Source organism: Anomalospiza imberbis, chromosome 6 (genome assembly GCF_031753505.1).
Source record: "Anomalospiza imberbis isolate Cuckoo-Finch-1a 21T00152 chromosome 6, ASM3175350v1, whole genome shotgun sequence".
Taxonomy (NCBI): domain Eukaryota; kingdom Metazoa; phylum Chordata; class Aves; order Passeriformes; family Viduidae; genus Anomalospiza; species Anomalospiza imberbis.
The window spans coordinates 58,886,560-58,903,058 of record NC_089686.1 but is presented as its reverse complement, the minus strand read 5'-3'; the positions used below and the strand labels follow the sequence as shown (position 1 = coordinate 58,903,058).

At 42.8% G+C, this 16,499-nt stretch overlaps 2 protein-coding genes across 2 annotated transcripts; both read left to right on the top strand.

Moving 5' to 3' along the window:
• Nucleotides 1-6,270: 6,270 nt before the first annotated feature.
• Nucleotides 6,271-7,365, top strand: PTH (parathyroid hormone). The gene is made up of 2 exons (XM_068194991.1): nucleotides 6,271-6,356; nucleotides 7,104-7,365. The coding sequence occupies exons 1-2, from the start codon at nucleotides 6,271-6,273 to the stop codon at nucleotides 7,363-7,365; spliced, it is 348 nt and encodes a 115-aa protein (XP_068051092.1).
• Nucleotides 7,366-10,955: 3,590 nt separating this feature from the next.
• LOC137476601 (basic salivary proline-rich protein 1) lies at nucleotides 10,956-12,008 on the top strand. The gene has a single exon (XM_068194965.1). It carries the CDS (start codon nucleotides 10,956-10,958, stop codon nucleotides 12,006-12,008), a length of 1,053 nt encoding a protein of 350 aa, XP_068051066.1.
• Nucleotides 12,009-16,499: the final 4,491 nt, after the last annotated feature.

Sequence of the window (16,499 nt, the reverse complement as noted above, 5' to 3'; positions counted from 1 at the left end):
GATTACTTGTGCTCCAAGAAGTGCTGTGTCCTTGTGTGGCTTGTCAGGGGTGCCATGGTGGTTTCAGGGATGACACAGAAGAACCTGAGCCCTCATAGAACTCCGAGTGTCCTGCATGGCACTGGAAGGGAACTCAGGCCTGCACAAAGCCCGCAGAGCCAGCAAGGGCCTGGAAATATTCCGGCCTATATATGACTATAGATGTGTGTGAGCATGCATGTGCATAATCCAGTTTGGTATTATCCCTAAAATCCAATGATCCAACAGCAGTTTTGAGTATTGTACCAGCTTCCTGTCTACTGGAAAAGGTCATAAAGCACTGTATTGTTCATTATAGCATTGAATTCAGCAGAGCATTGACAGCATGGTGTTTCAGTTTCATGAGGGCTAATATTTATTGATTAATGACTGTAAAATAACTTACCAGAACTCTAAAATCCAAATCAAGACCTTGACTTTCACCGACAATTCTATAAATACTTACATATTTAGTGTACAATTTGCTAACAGTACTTTAAAAATGTGCCAAGATGTACTTGTTGAAAATAATTATGGTTTTTCTTATTGTTCAGGATGCACAACAGCATTTTTGTTACTGACCAGTGAAATGTGTAGAGACTCAAAGGTAGCTGTCCTTCATGGCTTCCCTTGACAGCCATTTTAGCATTCCTCCAGGCTGCTCTGGGCTGCTTCACCAAGCTTCAGATTCTTCTCATGAGAGAGAGATGAGGTAAGCAGGAGCCTCCATCTGGTCTTCAAAAGAGCCATGTAATGCAATGTGACATTCTAGGCAGCCATCCTACAGGGTGGCATGCAGAGAGCGAGCACTCGTGCATTCCTGATCCCACCAGCAAAGCCTGCCATGCCCATGAGAGGTCAATAGGGAAATTCTGTGATAAACTGGACATGGCTGAGTTACACTGAGGGCAAAAGGAAGTGTCCATTCATTGTATGTGTTCCATTTAATTATTTAACTCTAGAAATAGTCCGGGTCACAATTATCATGACAGTGTTCAGTCCATCTCCCCAGGTAAGCAAGTGAACTTAAAGTCAGGTGACTGGGACTAGAATCTACCAGCTTCTGTTCTCTCTCTGATCTTTCTCTCAGTGATGTTTGCATTTATTCCACCTTTGTCTAAATGTCCACAGCCTAGGAAAAAAGCATCATCAGTATATACTTTCATCAGAACGTAAACAGGGAGATTTTGGAATACTCTGATTTTCAAGTGAAAGATTTTATGTAACTGGAGAACAGGTGTACTGGTGAGCAATTATATCCACATGCACAGTTGCCAATAGCTGCTAAAACGATATTGTATGAAGACTGGACAAAACTAGAACTGTGATAGGTGATCTTTTGAGAAATCCTTGTGCTGTTTTTTATCCGGTTGGAAACTGTCATGGGCTTGAAGCTTCATCTGGCTGCATGAACCCAAAACCCACCTGAAGATGCCCAACATTGCTTACATAAATTACCAGACATGCTGCTGTGGTATTTGAAAAGACACAAATCTTGTCAATCAAATGAAGTCCTAGGGAGTTTACTGACTGTCGCTTTGGCTCTTCATTGTGTCAAGACACAAACATTCCTTGGACACATTTAGAAAGTTGCCTCACCAATCATCCAGTGTGTCATCAATTACTTTGTTCCCCTGCTCAATGACCTACTAATATTCTTTAAGCCATAGCTGCAGTTCGAAAGCATTTTATCTGGAACTACCCTCTGGAACAAGCAGTGTGGGAAAAGCCTGCTGTTGGAAATACAATGAATCTCACTGCTGCAGGAATCTCACTGCAGCATTGAAGCATTAAATCTACAGAATGGAGAATTCTGTAGGAATATTAATAGACCAGATTACATCATTATTTTTTGAAAATGTGCTTTAGTCACTGAACAGTACAATTCTGGAAAGTTTTGTGTGCTTTAACTGTATTCCAGTGATGTACCTCAGGATGGGTTTAATTTCAAGATGTGGTATAATATTTTCCCATGGCAAAATTAATAGAATACACAAAAAAAGTTTTAAAATAATTCAGGATTTTTGCAATATGGTCATTGTTCACCTACCTGGCTGTAAAATCTGTCTCATTGCTTTCCCCTTGTTTTCAGCCCTGGAGTCTGATTACATCCAAAGGCACAAATTCAACGTCAGTGGCACACCAGCTGCAAACAAAGCAACACAGATTTCTTCATGCCCAATTGGTTCAGGTATCTGTACCATCTATAAGGGAAGGTCAGGGAAGGGTAGGTTGCTGGCTGATCAAGAAAAACCCTTGTCAGAGGAAAAGGCTGTGGTCAGCTCTTCCCTTCCACACTGTGGTTCCAGCATCTTTGGCTTTGCAGGCCTCTCCCTCATCCTCAGGAGTGCCATGCCCCTGCCTGGTGTCTGTAATGTCTCCTGGCATGGAGAAGCCTTTCCTGTAATAAACTTTTGAGAATGTATTATTATGTTGTCTCATTTCCATATCGCATTCTGTGAGTTGATGTGAAGGTAGAAGAGAACACCCTACTCAAGCTTAGATCTAGCCTGAGAAAGTTTGCTGTTGTGCATGAAGAAATAGTCACACATGTGAACTAAAATCTTCTAAATATTTTTGCATTTCAGCCTAAAAAAGAGCCCATGCTCCCTTTGGAAACTCAGAATCCACCTTGTTTTCCCTGTTCTTACTCCAAGAGGAGCAAAAATTATCTTCCATAGGTCAGGTCTCATTTATAGGCACAAAAAATTCCTAAGAACCTGCAGACTTTTTTCGTCCATACTTTGCCTTTGTATTTATGTGCACAGTCCTTAGCTACAAAATATCATTAAATACCTTTCAACTGAAGAGATAATATTTAATTTTTCTATCTGTTGTTTCTTTTTTTGTGGTAATGTCTATAAATTTGGGTAGTCTTAAGCCTCTTACTGAGCAGCAGCTCAGCTGTTGTTAGCCCTGGTTTCCTGGGATCAGTTCAGTAGTGCCCTGAATTTTCAAAAGGATGCTTAAGACAGGGAAAAATTTGAATCTGAACATGAATCATCCTCTGACTGAAACATTGAAAGTCCTCAAAACCATTTTCAGCTCCTCATTAAACACTGGATACACTGTGTCCAAACAAAAGTGCAAACAATTACAGTATGTGGTAAAAAAAAACTACATTCATTTGGTCCATTATCTGTCATTCTCACTTTTGATATGCCAAGTTTAGCAAACAGGGATGACATTGGGTAACTTATTAGCAGCTGTATTTTCAAATAACATAATTTCTGGATATGAGGGAGAATAATCCAAATCAAGTAAGTTACTTTTTCTGCATGTAAAGCAATGCCCATTTCGAGCTGCCATGCAAAATTTCTTCAATTACCATCACAGGCTCTATTTGTTTACAAATAATGGGCACATACTGATTATTTTTATTTTTGTGTCTTCTCTCTCCTGAAATGAACTGCATCTTTTTCAAGGTATCAAGTTAAGCCATCTTTGTTTGAAATTTCAGGTACGACCCATCACTACCTTTGAATAAATATGACACTAAATTTTCTAACACTTGCCCTTTACTTCAGCCTTTGCTATCACATGCTGAAGGTTCCATATGAATGCCAGGCCTCTGTAAAAAAAATTACCTTGAAAGTTTCATTAAAGTTTTTGCATACGTTACAGTAAAATCTAAAAAAAGGGAGTTTTCCATTACCAACTGTGTGGAGACTAAAATCCTTGCCTCTTATGCCATTCCACTGTACATTTTTAGTCACATTATGCCTAGGAATATCCTTTTGTAATAGTTTAGTCATGTTTTAGCCTTCAGGTTAATATCCTGGTGTTTCCAGGAGATCCAAATCTCCTAATAAAATATATTCCCATGAACCCCTGTATGCTGCATTTAAGAGAAGGATATTGCCAGCTGACAATTTAATGCTGGAAGCTGTCTGTGGCAAGCTGTCTTTACTCTTTTTTTCTGAACTTGTTCAAGTCAACTGCTTCATTAATTCTCAGTTTACTCACTGATCTGTAGACTGAGGGAACCATGAGATCTCTAGAGCTTTTTGGAGTTTCTGGTTCTTCCCTCCCTTTCCCCACGTAATTGTACAATTCTTTATGAGATACAACAGAACTACAACATAAGCGAGAAGCATTCATGGTAAAAGCAATAATATCTTGCAAATTCTGGGTTACAGTGTACAGTTGCAAACTGTTTTTTGCTTGTGGATGCTAGCTTGGGTTTTGGGGGGAGAAATACACTGGAAGTCAGAAGCATCTAACACAGGAAAAAATATCTTGCAGCAAAAATAATCTTTCTTCATGCATATGGGAAAATACTGCTGATTTACACATTGCATGTCTTAGAAAGCAGGCAGAATTCTATATTTCTTTCCCAAAATTTATAAAGTACTAGTTTTTATCTCAGCTGCTTCAAATGCCTTCCTTCTACATAGCACATTTGGGATACTCAGGGCTATTCACAGATGCAGGTAAAACAGAGCAGTGAGGGTCTAACACCATTTCAGCAACTTTTCAGTGGCACCAGCTTCTCATTAAAAACTTGATCCTCTATCATTCTTAGGGCCTCTGCTGCTTACTAGTTAATAAACTTTATATCTGACCTGGAGAGACTATTCTTATTTCCCACAAGTATTACAAGTATTATCTTTTCGGTATTTTGTAAAAATATTTAGTTGTAATCTTTCACTTGTAGATCACTAACCTTACTGTCTCATTTAAGTTTTACCTGCCTGCATTTAACAACTTAAAAGTTTTCTTTGCAAATCCTTCCAACAGCTTCTGAGCTCACGTTATCTTGGGCACAATTCTGAATTTAAAAGTCAAACTTCCTCACAGCTTCCCAGGACTGACTTTCTGTTGAGGCCTCTTTACCCTGTAAATGAAATGTCAAATCAACGAAAGCATCTGAGGGTGGGTACATGAGGGTCAGGAGGGTGTGTGTGACAGTGACATCAACTGAGACAATAAAAGGGCTTCCAAGTTACTTAGAAGCTCTATTTTAAAGTTACATTTAAAGGGTCCACTAAACCAATTCAGTGGTCTTTAAATATACTTGACATCAAGAGACAGTCATCTGCTCACATACCCAAGCCAGAAATCTCCTAAACATTCTATCTGGTAAGTATAATCTTCTTTTTTCCAGGTTCTCTGGAAGACTTACTAGAATATTTTATCATTGATTCTTTACTCATTTTTTGTGTTAGTTTCTTTTCAGACTATCTTAAAAAGTGAATATTAGTAAGATCAAACTGTTCTGTTATCTGAACTAAATTTGTGAAATGAAAAAGTCAGAGACAGAGAAAGAGAAATATCTTGAAGTGAATTCAAGTCCTGAATTTATAATCCTGGGCTGGATGGACTGCCAGGACCTCATTGATATGGTCATGTAAGAGACCGTGTTATAAATGCTTTTCTGACCTAGAGCAAAGCTGCAGAAAATATTGCAAAAAATGGCATTGTGGAGTTTTATATCTCTTAGGTTTCAGTTACTCTGTATCACATTTCTTAAGTGGTAACAAAAAGATGTCTTTTCTGCCTGCCAATACTGAAAATCCAGACTAGAAACTGGTATTGGAACTGTGTTGGTTTTGCCTGTTGTAGCATCGTCAGTGGTAAATATTTTCTAAATATATTCCAAATGGCAGTTCTGACAATGATGTAAAAAACAGAGGGGAAATGCAGGATTATCCCTGATAAAATGAGGGGCTTAATTCTGATTTTTCTTCTGTAACTCAGCAGGGACTGGGATAACTCAGTAGGGTTATGCCTTTATGCAAAATTGTCAGGGAAAGTGTCAGCCTCTTCATTCTAAAGAATACGCAAAAGAAATAGAGAAATAGAGGAAGTTTTATGCTATAAGATTTTTAATTTGAATAGCTATACACAAAGTATTTCACTGGACTTGAAGGCTACAAAGTCATAATGATGATGGTGATGACAATAATAATAATATTGGAAGACTGTGGTGCTTTTCACCCAATTATGCAAGAGATAGGTACCTAGATGATGATGATGATGATGATGGTGACAATGATAATGCAGGGCAGCTAAAGCTGACCGAAATGAATGGAGTTGCCCAGGAAGTAACAATAAGTTGCCCACAAAATTAGTATTAGAAGTAAATCCTTCATTTGCATTCCTTGCTCTAACTCATTTCACAAAAAAAATTTCAACAACTCTTGTCTGATTTTTTTCAACTTTTTTTTTAAATTTAAATTTGTTTGGAACAAACAGAAATAACTTGAATTACAGACTTTACATGTATTCATTTCAACCTTTGTAGACCAAATGACTTCTATAAGAAACCTGGCCCAGGCTGCAATCATTTTATGTGCCATGTGCTTTTTTACCACCTCTGACGGAAGACCAATGGTGTAAGTACATTATCTCACACTAGATGGCTTTTTCTGCTCCTGAGAACGTGGTGGTTTGTCTTTGCATGTGTGTGTGAGTTCTGTCCCTGCTTTTGAACCCTTTGGCCAAGCTGGCCAAACTCTGTTCTCTAGAAATAGCTATAGAGATCTCAGACACTTTGGGTATATATGAATTTTTTGAAAATAAGCAGATGAGTAGAAGGATAAAAATCATCATGTAAGTCTTCTCTTATTATTCAAATTGGATAAGCTCCATGTCTTGGGGGTCTACACAGGTGAACATCTGTTGTACTGAGAGAATCTAGCTGTAACTCACACTTAGGCACTAACATCCACCAGCTGAGACAAAAATCCGCAGGGAATCGTGCTTCCTTAGCTCTAGTGATCACAGAAAACTACCACTGAATAAATGCCATAGATTCATTGATCACTTACCTAATATTAGAAAAGCCCTAAGCTCCTCTACAATAGCTGAACTAGATTATAGGAACAATATTGTCACAAAACTGAACTACTTCCCACTTGTGATGCTTTCTCGCTGATATATCCATTACCAATAACAAATCACCACCCACTCTCCCTGTCTTCTCCAGATGTCATTCTATGCCCTACAGATCAGCCAGGCAGCCCCTACAGCTATGTATTGTGATTCCTTACAAAAGTTCCCAAACCTGGGCCTTTGAGCCAAGTTCTGGAACACAAGAAGGGCTCCCCGTGGGCCTCTCTCTTTGCTTTTCTTTGCTGCAGGAGAAGGTCCGTGAGTGAGATGCAGCTGATGCATAACCTGGGCGAGCATCGGCACACGGTGGAGAGGCAGGACTGGCTGCAGATGAAGCTGCAGGACGTGCACAGTGCCCTGGAGGACGCTCGCACCCAGAGGCCTCGGAGCAAGGACGACCTTGTGCTGGGCCGGAGGCTGCTCCCGGAGCACCTGCGGGCAGCAGTGCAGAAGAAATCCGTGGATCTGGACAAGGCTTACATGGATGTCCTCTTTAAAACAAAGCCGTAGTGAGAGCAGCCAGAGCGTTGTGTCTGTCCACGTGAGCACATGTCTGTGTAGCATTGATCAAGTAGGGCATTTCATTCATATTTATTCCAGCTGCAGTAAGGATTAAAGGCTCTGTTCAAGGCTGTAGCCCCTCTGAGTGAGACATTTCACAACCAAATTATAGAATGTATTTACAGTCTACCCAGGACCACTGCTGGTACACTTTGGCTGATGTATCTTGTAAATTGCCAGCATAGAACAAAAAAGAAACTCAAATCAGTAAGAAAGCTGGAAAACCCTTTAAGGCCAGTTCTACAACTCTTACATGGGCAGTATTTGTGTATAATCATCAGGCTGCTTGTATTGTTAACCAGGAAGGAATAAATGCAGAGGAGGCTGTCTCCAGAAAATGGCCTAGGGTTAAACTTTGTTTAACTTTGTACTAATGGAAATACGTAAATTAAACCCACACCTATTTCCAGAAGAAGTCCTAAAATCAGACGAACATTAATTACATAGCAAAAGCTGCATGATAATAATTTAGGATTAAAGACTGCAAACAGAAAAGGAATAGGAAAGCAAAGCTTAAGATTAAAGTACAAAGGGATAAAATTAAAACAAATTCCGAAGAATTTTGCAAAATACAGAAATGAAGGGAAGGTTTGATTAGCTTCCCCTCCGCCAAAAGATGAAACCCTGTAATTAACTGCAGAAACAGTGGGAGCAAAGATGTTAGAACATATGTAAGCATGGCCCTAACTATAGAGCTGGGAAATGATTCTACACCAGACAATTACAACTGAAACAAAAATCTTGTGATATATACTTTTTGTCCCTCATTTTTTCTATAAATTATCTGTCTTTGAACTTCTGTATGTTGTGCTAGGCCACATGTGTAATTTATTTGTGAGACCAGTGGCTCTCATGAATAAAATTACTCATTTCCATACGCAATTTATTGTAGGATTGGCATCTCAGTTTTCCAGACCTCCAGAAGGAGAATCATTAACATGCAGAAATCAACCTGGGAGAGGACCCATTAGCTGGAATACATTCAACCTCCAAGCAGGACTCACAAAGAATTGTATAGGGAAAAATCAGTGATGGCAATGATTTTAAAAAGCAGCAAATACAAAATTACTTTGCATGGTCTATGCACATATGTGCTCAGGAGCCTCAGTCATTTCTGATGATAAGAAGGTGTTCCCAGCAGGAATGCTGGTGGGTGCCTCCACGTTTGACACTGGCAGAGCTCAGACCCAGACGAATTGCTGCTCTAAGCCCAAGTGGCTGCATGGGTGTTCCCATGCTGGCTCTTATTTGTTTGTTTGATGTCTGGCGTGCCTTGGGGAGTCTCACAAACCCCTCCTAACTCCCCACAAATATAGATGCAACCTGCTGAGGGCTAGAGATGTGTTTGTAACCAGAGACCTGCAGGCCATCCTCTCAGCCGTTCTCGTAGCAATGCAAAGGCCCTGATGCTGGGAGCAGATGGCACAAGGGTTCTGTGCCAACTGTCTGGTTGTAGGATCGAGGCCTTAAGGTGCACTTTCTATTTATTCTTTAATCAGGCATCTGTGCTAACTTCAATAAATAAAATTGCATTTTTGTATCTATGTCTCACTTATATATTACCAAATAAAGTGGACCAAAAGCTCTTGGACATTATGTTAAAGCATACGAACTGACTGGCCTGTGACTGTTTGGATATAATTTAGCATTTGGGGTAAGACTATTAAGCTATTTAATTTTATGACAGCAAAATAAGCCCAAAAGTAATGATGAGAGTAATTTTTATTTTCCTTTCCATTCTTCCTGCATACAAAATCACAATGGTGGTTAAACAAAAGGTATTTACCTAGCACAAACCTATTTATGTCCCCTTACAATAATGACACATGCAAAAACTGTATAATCTTCAAGTGCCAAAATCATAACCTGTTTCAGTTTGATCTAAACAAAAAATTCTGTTTTCCAAACAATTCCTCCTAATCTTCAGCTATCCAGTAGATGAACGATGATTACACAAACATTTAAAATTTCTGTACACTTACAGTATGACTTTTCAGGACTAAAGACAACACAGTGGCAGATTAATTAGTGCTAGGTAATAGCCATTAAAATTAAGATGTAATATTAATATAATTACTTACTAATTATCTAGAAAGTAGATTTGTTGTGGCTTTTCAGCTTAAACCTCTGATCAGTGTAGCAACAGTTAAAACAGCAAAGGGTTCGGTGTGGGGCAGAGGATGTTACCAAAAACATTTCAATACCAAAAAATGCAAAGATTCATCTTCACCTGGACAAAAGTGCAGTTTTGGTCATCTCTCTTTCACTGATTGAGGAGACCAGAAAGAGGATGGTGAGAAATTATAGGGCCACTGAAACACTTATATATAATAATAAGTCTCATCATAATAAATTGTAACAACAGCAGTCAGAAAAGAAATAAAAGAGGCACAATAAAGGTATATCAAATAACCAGTCCAGATGTGGCCTCACTAGGGTCGAGGAAAGGGGAAGGAACACCTTGCTTTATAATCTGACAAAGGGCTTTTTTGGCCTATCCCATGCAGGTGCCTATTGACTGTACACACCTGTTTTTTATAGAATTCTCAGTGAAAATCAATTGTGTCTCTCACTGGTGACTTATTGAAAAAAAAAAAAAGCCAAACAGAAACGAGACAGATTGTGAGATCTGTGGGTAAAACCTCCTGCTGGCTCTTTGACTGATTTGGCTTTCTAAGATGCTCCTGACCTCACCTGCTGTAAACGCTGGTGTTTGGTGCTGCTTGGTTCACCACTGGGCGTGTGGCATCTGACTCCATGCCTTGTTTGCACACTCTGACAGCTTTTGTGCCAGCTGCTTGCCCCTCATTGTTCTGCTGCTGGCTTTCTGGAACTGTGTGGTTTGTCTCTCTGGCCATTGTTAAAGAATAGAAAAGAGAATTCATTTAACAGATTCATGGTTTGCTGTCTGTTGTAGCAAAGCTGCCATCCTTTATGGGATATTTGGATATAGCAAAGGCACAAGTCCTCGCTCTCTTGCCCCCTCTTCCCCTCCTGTCTCCAATGTGCATAAGGATTTCTAAAGTCCTTTCACCTGGTATGGAAGTCAAACCCTGCTTGTATTTCATAATGCTGCATCAGAGAATATTTTGGAAAAAAGACAAATATTTTCTTTAGATGTGAATCTGTGTGGGGCTCACTATTGGGTTATTCTTCCTCCTCTGTCCCAGAAGGAGTGGGAAGGGTTTAGTGGTCCCTGTGACACTTCAGTCCACCGAGGGTGCCTGAATTGCGGGACAGAATAGTTCTGCTGCAGTGTTATGGAATGACAGCCTCGTCTACTAATTGTATTCCTAAACAGACTGCAGATTGCACAGACTCCATATTTCCTCTAGAAATTGTTTGCTGTACAACCACAGAGTTGTAATTTAAATCGGGAGTCAGTTTTAGGATGAAAGTTGAGCTATCAGAGACGTCAAATCACCTGAACTTTATTATATGGCAACTGGCCCGCTATCACCCCCTCAGCGCAGCTCTTCAGGGGAGATGCCGGCTCCACAGAGGAGATTCCACAGGGGGAGCCCGGCTCTTCAAGGGAGATGCCGGCTCCACAGAGATCCCCGCTTTTCAGGGGAAGCCCGGGTCCACAAGGGAGATCCCAGCTCCTGAATGGAGATCCCGGCTCCACAGGGGGAGCCCGGCTCCTCAGGGGTGATCCCAGCTCCTCAGAGGAGATCCCGGCTCCCCGGAGGCGATCCCGGCTCCCCGGAGGCGATCCCGGCTCCTCGGAGGAGATCCCGGCTCCTCAGAGGAGATCCCGGCTCCCCGGAGGAGATCCCGGCTCCTCAGAGGAGATCCCGGCTCCTCAGAGATCCCGGCTCCTCAGAGGAGATCCCGGCTCCTCAGAGGAGATCCCGGCTCCCCGGAGGAGATCCCGGCTCCTCAGAGGAGATCCCGGCTCCCCGGAGGCGATCCCGGCTCCTCGGAGGAGATCCCGGCTCCCCGGAGGTGATCCCGGCTCCTCAGAGGAGATCCCGGCTCCTCAGAGATCCCGGCTCCGCAGAGGAGATCCCGGCTCCTCAGAGGAGATCCCGGCTCCTCAGAGGAGATCCCGGCTCCCCGGAGGAGATCCCGGCTCCTCAGAGGCGATCCCGGCTCCCCGGAGGCGATCCCGGCTCCTCGGAGGAGATCCCGGCTCCGCAGAGGCGATCCCGGCTCCTCAGAGATCCCGGCTCCCCCGCCCCGCCGTTCCCCATGGCCGTCGGGCGGCGCTCGCCGTCCAGCACCGCCCCGGCCCCTCAGACCGGCCGCCCCCGCTCTCGGCGGAGGGTTGCGCGGGGCACGTATCTTGTTTCTACGTGACTTGTTGCGATTTCGGTTTTGCTGTTTCACTTCACTCGCCGTCGGCTTTCCACCCGCACGCTGCACGCCTCTCACCGCCCGTCCCCGGCGCGGCCGCGGCCCCTCAGGCAGCCCCCGGCCGCTCCCTGGCAACGGCGTCCCGCGCGCGGCCCGCCCCGCCCCGCGAGTCTCGCGAGACGCGGGCGCTGCCGCCGCCTCCTCCGCGGCGCGGGGGCGGCTCTCGCGAGAGGTGGCGGCGGTGCCGGGCCTGGCGGAGCGGCGGCGGGAGGCGGCCGCGCCGGAGCCGGTGAGTGCGGGCGGCCGGGTGCGGCTCCGCGGGCCTCTGGCACCCCTCAGCCCGGCGTCCCGGGGCTCCCGCCGGCCGGGCCGGCGCCGCTTCCCGTGCTGCAGAGCCGTTAGGATCGGAAGGGCTCGCCGGAGATCCCCCAGTCGCGGCCCCGCGCGGCGGCGGGGTCAGGCGGAGCAGGTGGCAGCGCAGCGCGTCCAGGTGGGTTGGGAATGTCTCCTGAGGAGGGGGCTCCGGGAGCTCCGCGTCGGCTGCCGGCGGCCGCGTTGCGGTGTTCTCACCCCCAGAGCCCCGCAGACAGAGCTGCCTGCGCCTCTGTGTGTGAGCAGGCTGGGCACGGCTGAGACTCCTGCCTTTCGTCTCTCCTGTTTATCGGTAGCACCTGCAGTCGCCGTGAGGCCTGTACGGAGACAGTGGTGTTGCCTGACAGCCGTCGTGTAATTCCTGAGCAGTCATTTACCCGCTCAGATGATTTCATAATGAGTTCAGTGTCTCTGTAATTTTCTCCCATGTTGCCATATTTTATTTGTAGAAAATATCAGCTGTTTATATGACAAATCTGTCATAGTACAATTACTTGTTGCAATTGCCTGTCATTAGTTTTTTTTCTTTACGTTCACTTTTGTCTGTAGCTACAGTGTCTGCATCTTTTTCCTCTTTATCTCTGGTCCCACTCAGCGTGTCACTTTAGAACGCTTTTCTTTCAGAATTTGGATCGAGCTCCATCATAGACCGCTCCCAGGTTTGTTCCTGTCACTTGTCTAGCTTCTTTGTCCAAAGGAGTGGTTGAACCTTGTGTCTTTTTGTTCTTTATTGTTGGCTGCCTCTTACAAATTCGAATACATGCCTAAAATCTGTCTTCTCAGTAGCCTTTTGACTGTTGACGCTGTTCTCCTTTCTTCTGTTTGCCTATATTCTTCACGGATCACTTTCAGTGATTCATTTAAAGAGTACTTAGGTCTGTTGTTGCTTTCAAGCTTTGTTGATCCTTTCCCTGGAAGATGCTTTCTTTCCCTCCTAGGTTTGCCAAAGAAACAATTCAGATTATCAGCCTCAATATTCAGAGTTCATAACCTGGTGGTGCACACTTGTTATCTTTTTTCTGAGCTGAAACATGTGTGTCTGCATCATCTGGAGTCGGATACCTGGGATTTCTATAGCGTGAGCACAAGTACAGTCAAAAGGAACTGGATGATTTTTTTCCTTTTTTTTTATTTTATCCATTGCCCTGTAGTTAAGGAAGACTGTTGCACTGCGTTTGGCAGGTCTGTCAGTGTGTCTTGGACTGAGTCTCTTGCAAAACATCAGAGATTTTATTTTCTTTTCCTATTAAGACCTAGATTGTCAAAAGCCTTTGAGTATTACCCCTGGATTTGTACCATTTCTGTCTCCAAACCTCATCATGCATCCTGCCTGTGCTTGTCGTGTCCCTCTGTGCAGATGGTGCTGTTTGAGGCTGCTCTGGGAAATGTTTTCAGCATGTTTGTGTTTGTGTGTTAATGCCAGGGAACCCGGGGGTTAAGAAAGACAACAGGCTAAAGCAGCTTTCACATCCCACATTAAATTCCTTCTTGAAGCCCACTTTTCCTTTTAGGCACAATTGCATTTGAAAATGGTGAACAGCTGATGTGTGGATGACATTGTGTGTTAAATTAGTAACAGATGTCATCACTGTTGGGTTTTCTGTCACTCTGTTATAAACTGTGTGTTTTTGCAGCTTGTGTGCTTCAGGCTGGGGCTGCTTTGTCCTGTATTCATACGCAAAAATCAGAACCTCATTCTGTCTCAGTTCCTTTCAGCACAGCTTTTCTTTAGCAATGTTGCTTAAATCTTGGCCTGGTACTGTTGCTTATCAATGAAAGTGTGTATCTCTTTAAAATATGTATAAAAGCTAATTTAGACTTCATTTCAGGTGTGAAAAACCGTGTGTATGAATTTCCTTGCTCACTGAGATGTGCTGTCACTGCTGGGTACAGACCTTGCTTGTTCCTTCAGGAAATGTGCTTGCTGCTCTGGTGCCCTGCGTCTCATCCCTGGTGCCGGGTGTGATGGAGCCCTGTGCCTGCCTCTCTCTGTGTTGGAAAGCCACCAGGGGTGGGGCCAGAGGCAGTGGCAAGGAGTTGGGCTCTGCTCCCTTTTCCTGCACTGAGAGCCACGATTCTGCTTTTGGAGGGAGAAGTTGCTCCATTCACTGGGCTTTTTACAGGTGGAGCTGGGCAGGTTTTACACAATGAGCCCTAATTGAGAGGGGGCTGGGAGTCATCTGCTTCTTGTTTTTTAGGTTTCCAACTTCAAATAGCTGTTCGATGATTGTGTTCTCTTTAGGAATTAAAAAGTTAAAGCTTGCAGGCTAGTCACTAGATATATCTGTTGTTTATGCTGCAGTGGATAGGAATACCATCAGCTTCCTGTGGCTGCTCAGGTTTTTTTTCCCACTTGCTCATTTAAGAGGAGCATCAATCCTGACCTGCTGTGTTAATGTTGAGCCTGTATTGCAAAGGATGTCTCTGAGCTGTGCTATAATCAGTGTCAGTTTGATAACATTTCAGTGATGATGATTTATAAAGCTATTTTATGTGGCTGAATTGTGACTGATGTCTGCACTAGTTTGCAAGAAACTCACTTGACAGGTATGGATTTCCATGGTGTGTGGTGTTTGCATTATGAGCATGTGTCCTTTGAACTGTATTTCTTAATTAGGATGAAATGTCACCGTGCTTGCATTGCCGGTACATCTGACTTGGAAGTTCCTTTTTGTTGCTGCTGCTTTTGTGCTTTGATGACTAGAGGCAGTGAACAGCAGACTCTCACCCCTTACAGAAAGTGTTAAATATTTAATCTGACTCCTAGAGTTTGTCACAACTAATGCCAGGTTTTGTCCTTGCTGGTGGCTTGTGTGTTGGAGCTTCCTGATTATCCCTTTCCAGTGCACTCTGCTGAGGGGGCAAGTTAGAGCAGAGGAACTTCTGATACCTGTCCTACTTTTGGAAATGCTTCTGACCAAAGCTCAGAGCTGAGTAGAAGCCTGAAGTGTTACATGTTAGTTATTTGAATGTTGTCCTCAGTACTGACAGCAGGAGCCATCAAATCTTTGTTCTACCTGATGAGTTGGTGGCCAGAAGACATCTTGGCACTCTGCCTCAAAATTGCAGGGTATGGTAATCATCGTTTTTAGTAAGACTCCAGATTTTTGCAGCCTACAGGTATTCTCAGCAATTAAAGTGTGACTAGCTGGCTTGAAATGCATTGATGTTGGTTTTGATTAGCTTTACTTCTTCGCTGAAAGATATCCAGAGAGCATTTTATACCCCCCGCTGGCCTGCAGTGCCTTGAAAAATGCAAGTCCTGCATCTCACGGAACTGCATGTCCACTTCTGTCCAGCACCTGATGTTGTCTGAATCTTGCTTGATGTGTTCAGCAACCTTTATGCATTCCATTTGGTCATGGCACAGACCTGAATATGCTTTAAGTATTATTTCAAATAATCTGTCCAACATCTAACACAAATTGGTGTATGATACATCCTTTCATGAGCTCCTGAAGTAGTGCTGTAAACACATTAATTACTGTATTTTGCAATGTCTGGCATGGCTCTACCACATCGACTTTTAACTTCTCAAACCCACTGGGTCTTTACAATTCCCTTGTATTTCAGTAGCCTACAACTTTCATAAATTAGTGATGATTCTGTCTTCAAGTTGATGTTAGCAAATCTGAAGTGTTCTAGCTGTCTCTGATGAAAGCTTTGAAAATTAAAGTCTGCTTCCTGATTTCCTATTATTCCCTGTGATGATTCTCTGGAGTATTTGCTTTCTGCAGAAGAGTATGAAATCATTCTTTACACCTGGAGAATTACTAATTAGCTAATCAGAATGTCAACCACTTTGGCCAATATGCCAGTGTTATGTGATCTGCTGAGGATATTTGGATTTGATTCTTTATTTCATGTGCCTTTTGATCTTCACCAGCATTTCAGATCTAGTTCCTTGTTTTCATGGAAGGCTTAGAATAGTATTGGGGTCCAGGTACTCTTGCAGGGATTTTTTTTTTTTTTTTTGTTTTTCTTTTTCACTTGTACACAAGGTCAGAATGTTCCTCAAAACACGCTTTGTTTGTTGCCTGCACTGTGAATCCAGGCAAAAAAAAAAAAAAAAAAAAAAAAAAAAAAAAAAAAAAAAAAAAAACAAAAAAAAACAAAAAAACAACCCACAACTGAAACATTATTTTCTGCTGCAGGAAAAAGTGGGTTCACAGAAGTGTTTATAAATTAATCAGGATGACTGGTTAGTTACCTCACAGAGTTTATGCAGCATTTTCTAATTGAAAAAATAAACTCTTTTTAACAGAGAAAACAAAAGAGTTCTTTGTTTATAGTCTTTATTCTAAAGGTTTGTTAAAACTTAAAATTGAGAAGTACATTTATTTATAATCTGCACAAAAGCACCATCAGCTGTGGTCAAGGAGAAAAATTTGGCTGTGTTACAGCAAATTGTT

Coding starts and splice junctions, on each gene's coding strand:
- LOC137476601 (XM_068194965.1), top strand. CDS start 10,956: ATGCCGGCTCCACAGAGATCCCCGCTTTTCAGGGGAAGCCCGGGTCCA.
- PTH (XM_068194991.1), top strand. CDS start 6,271: ATGACTTCTATAAGAAACCTGGCCCAGGCTGCAATCATTTTATGTGCC. Junction 6,357..7,103: donor TCTGACGGAAGACCAATGGT/GTAAGTACATTA, acceptor TCTTTGCTGCAG/GAGAAGGTCCGTGAGTGAGA.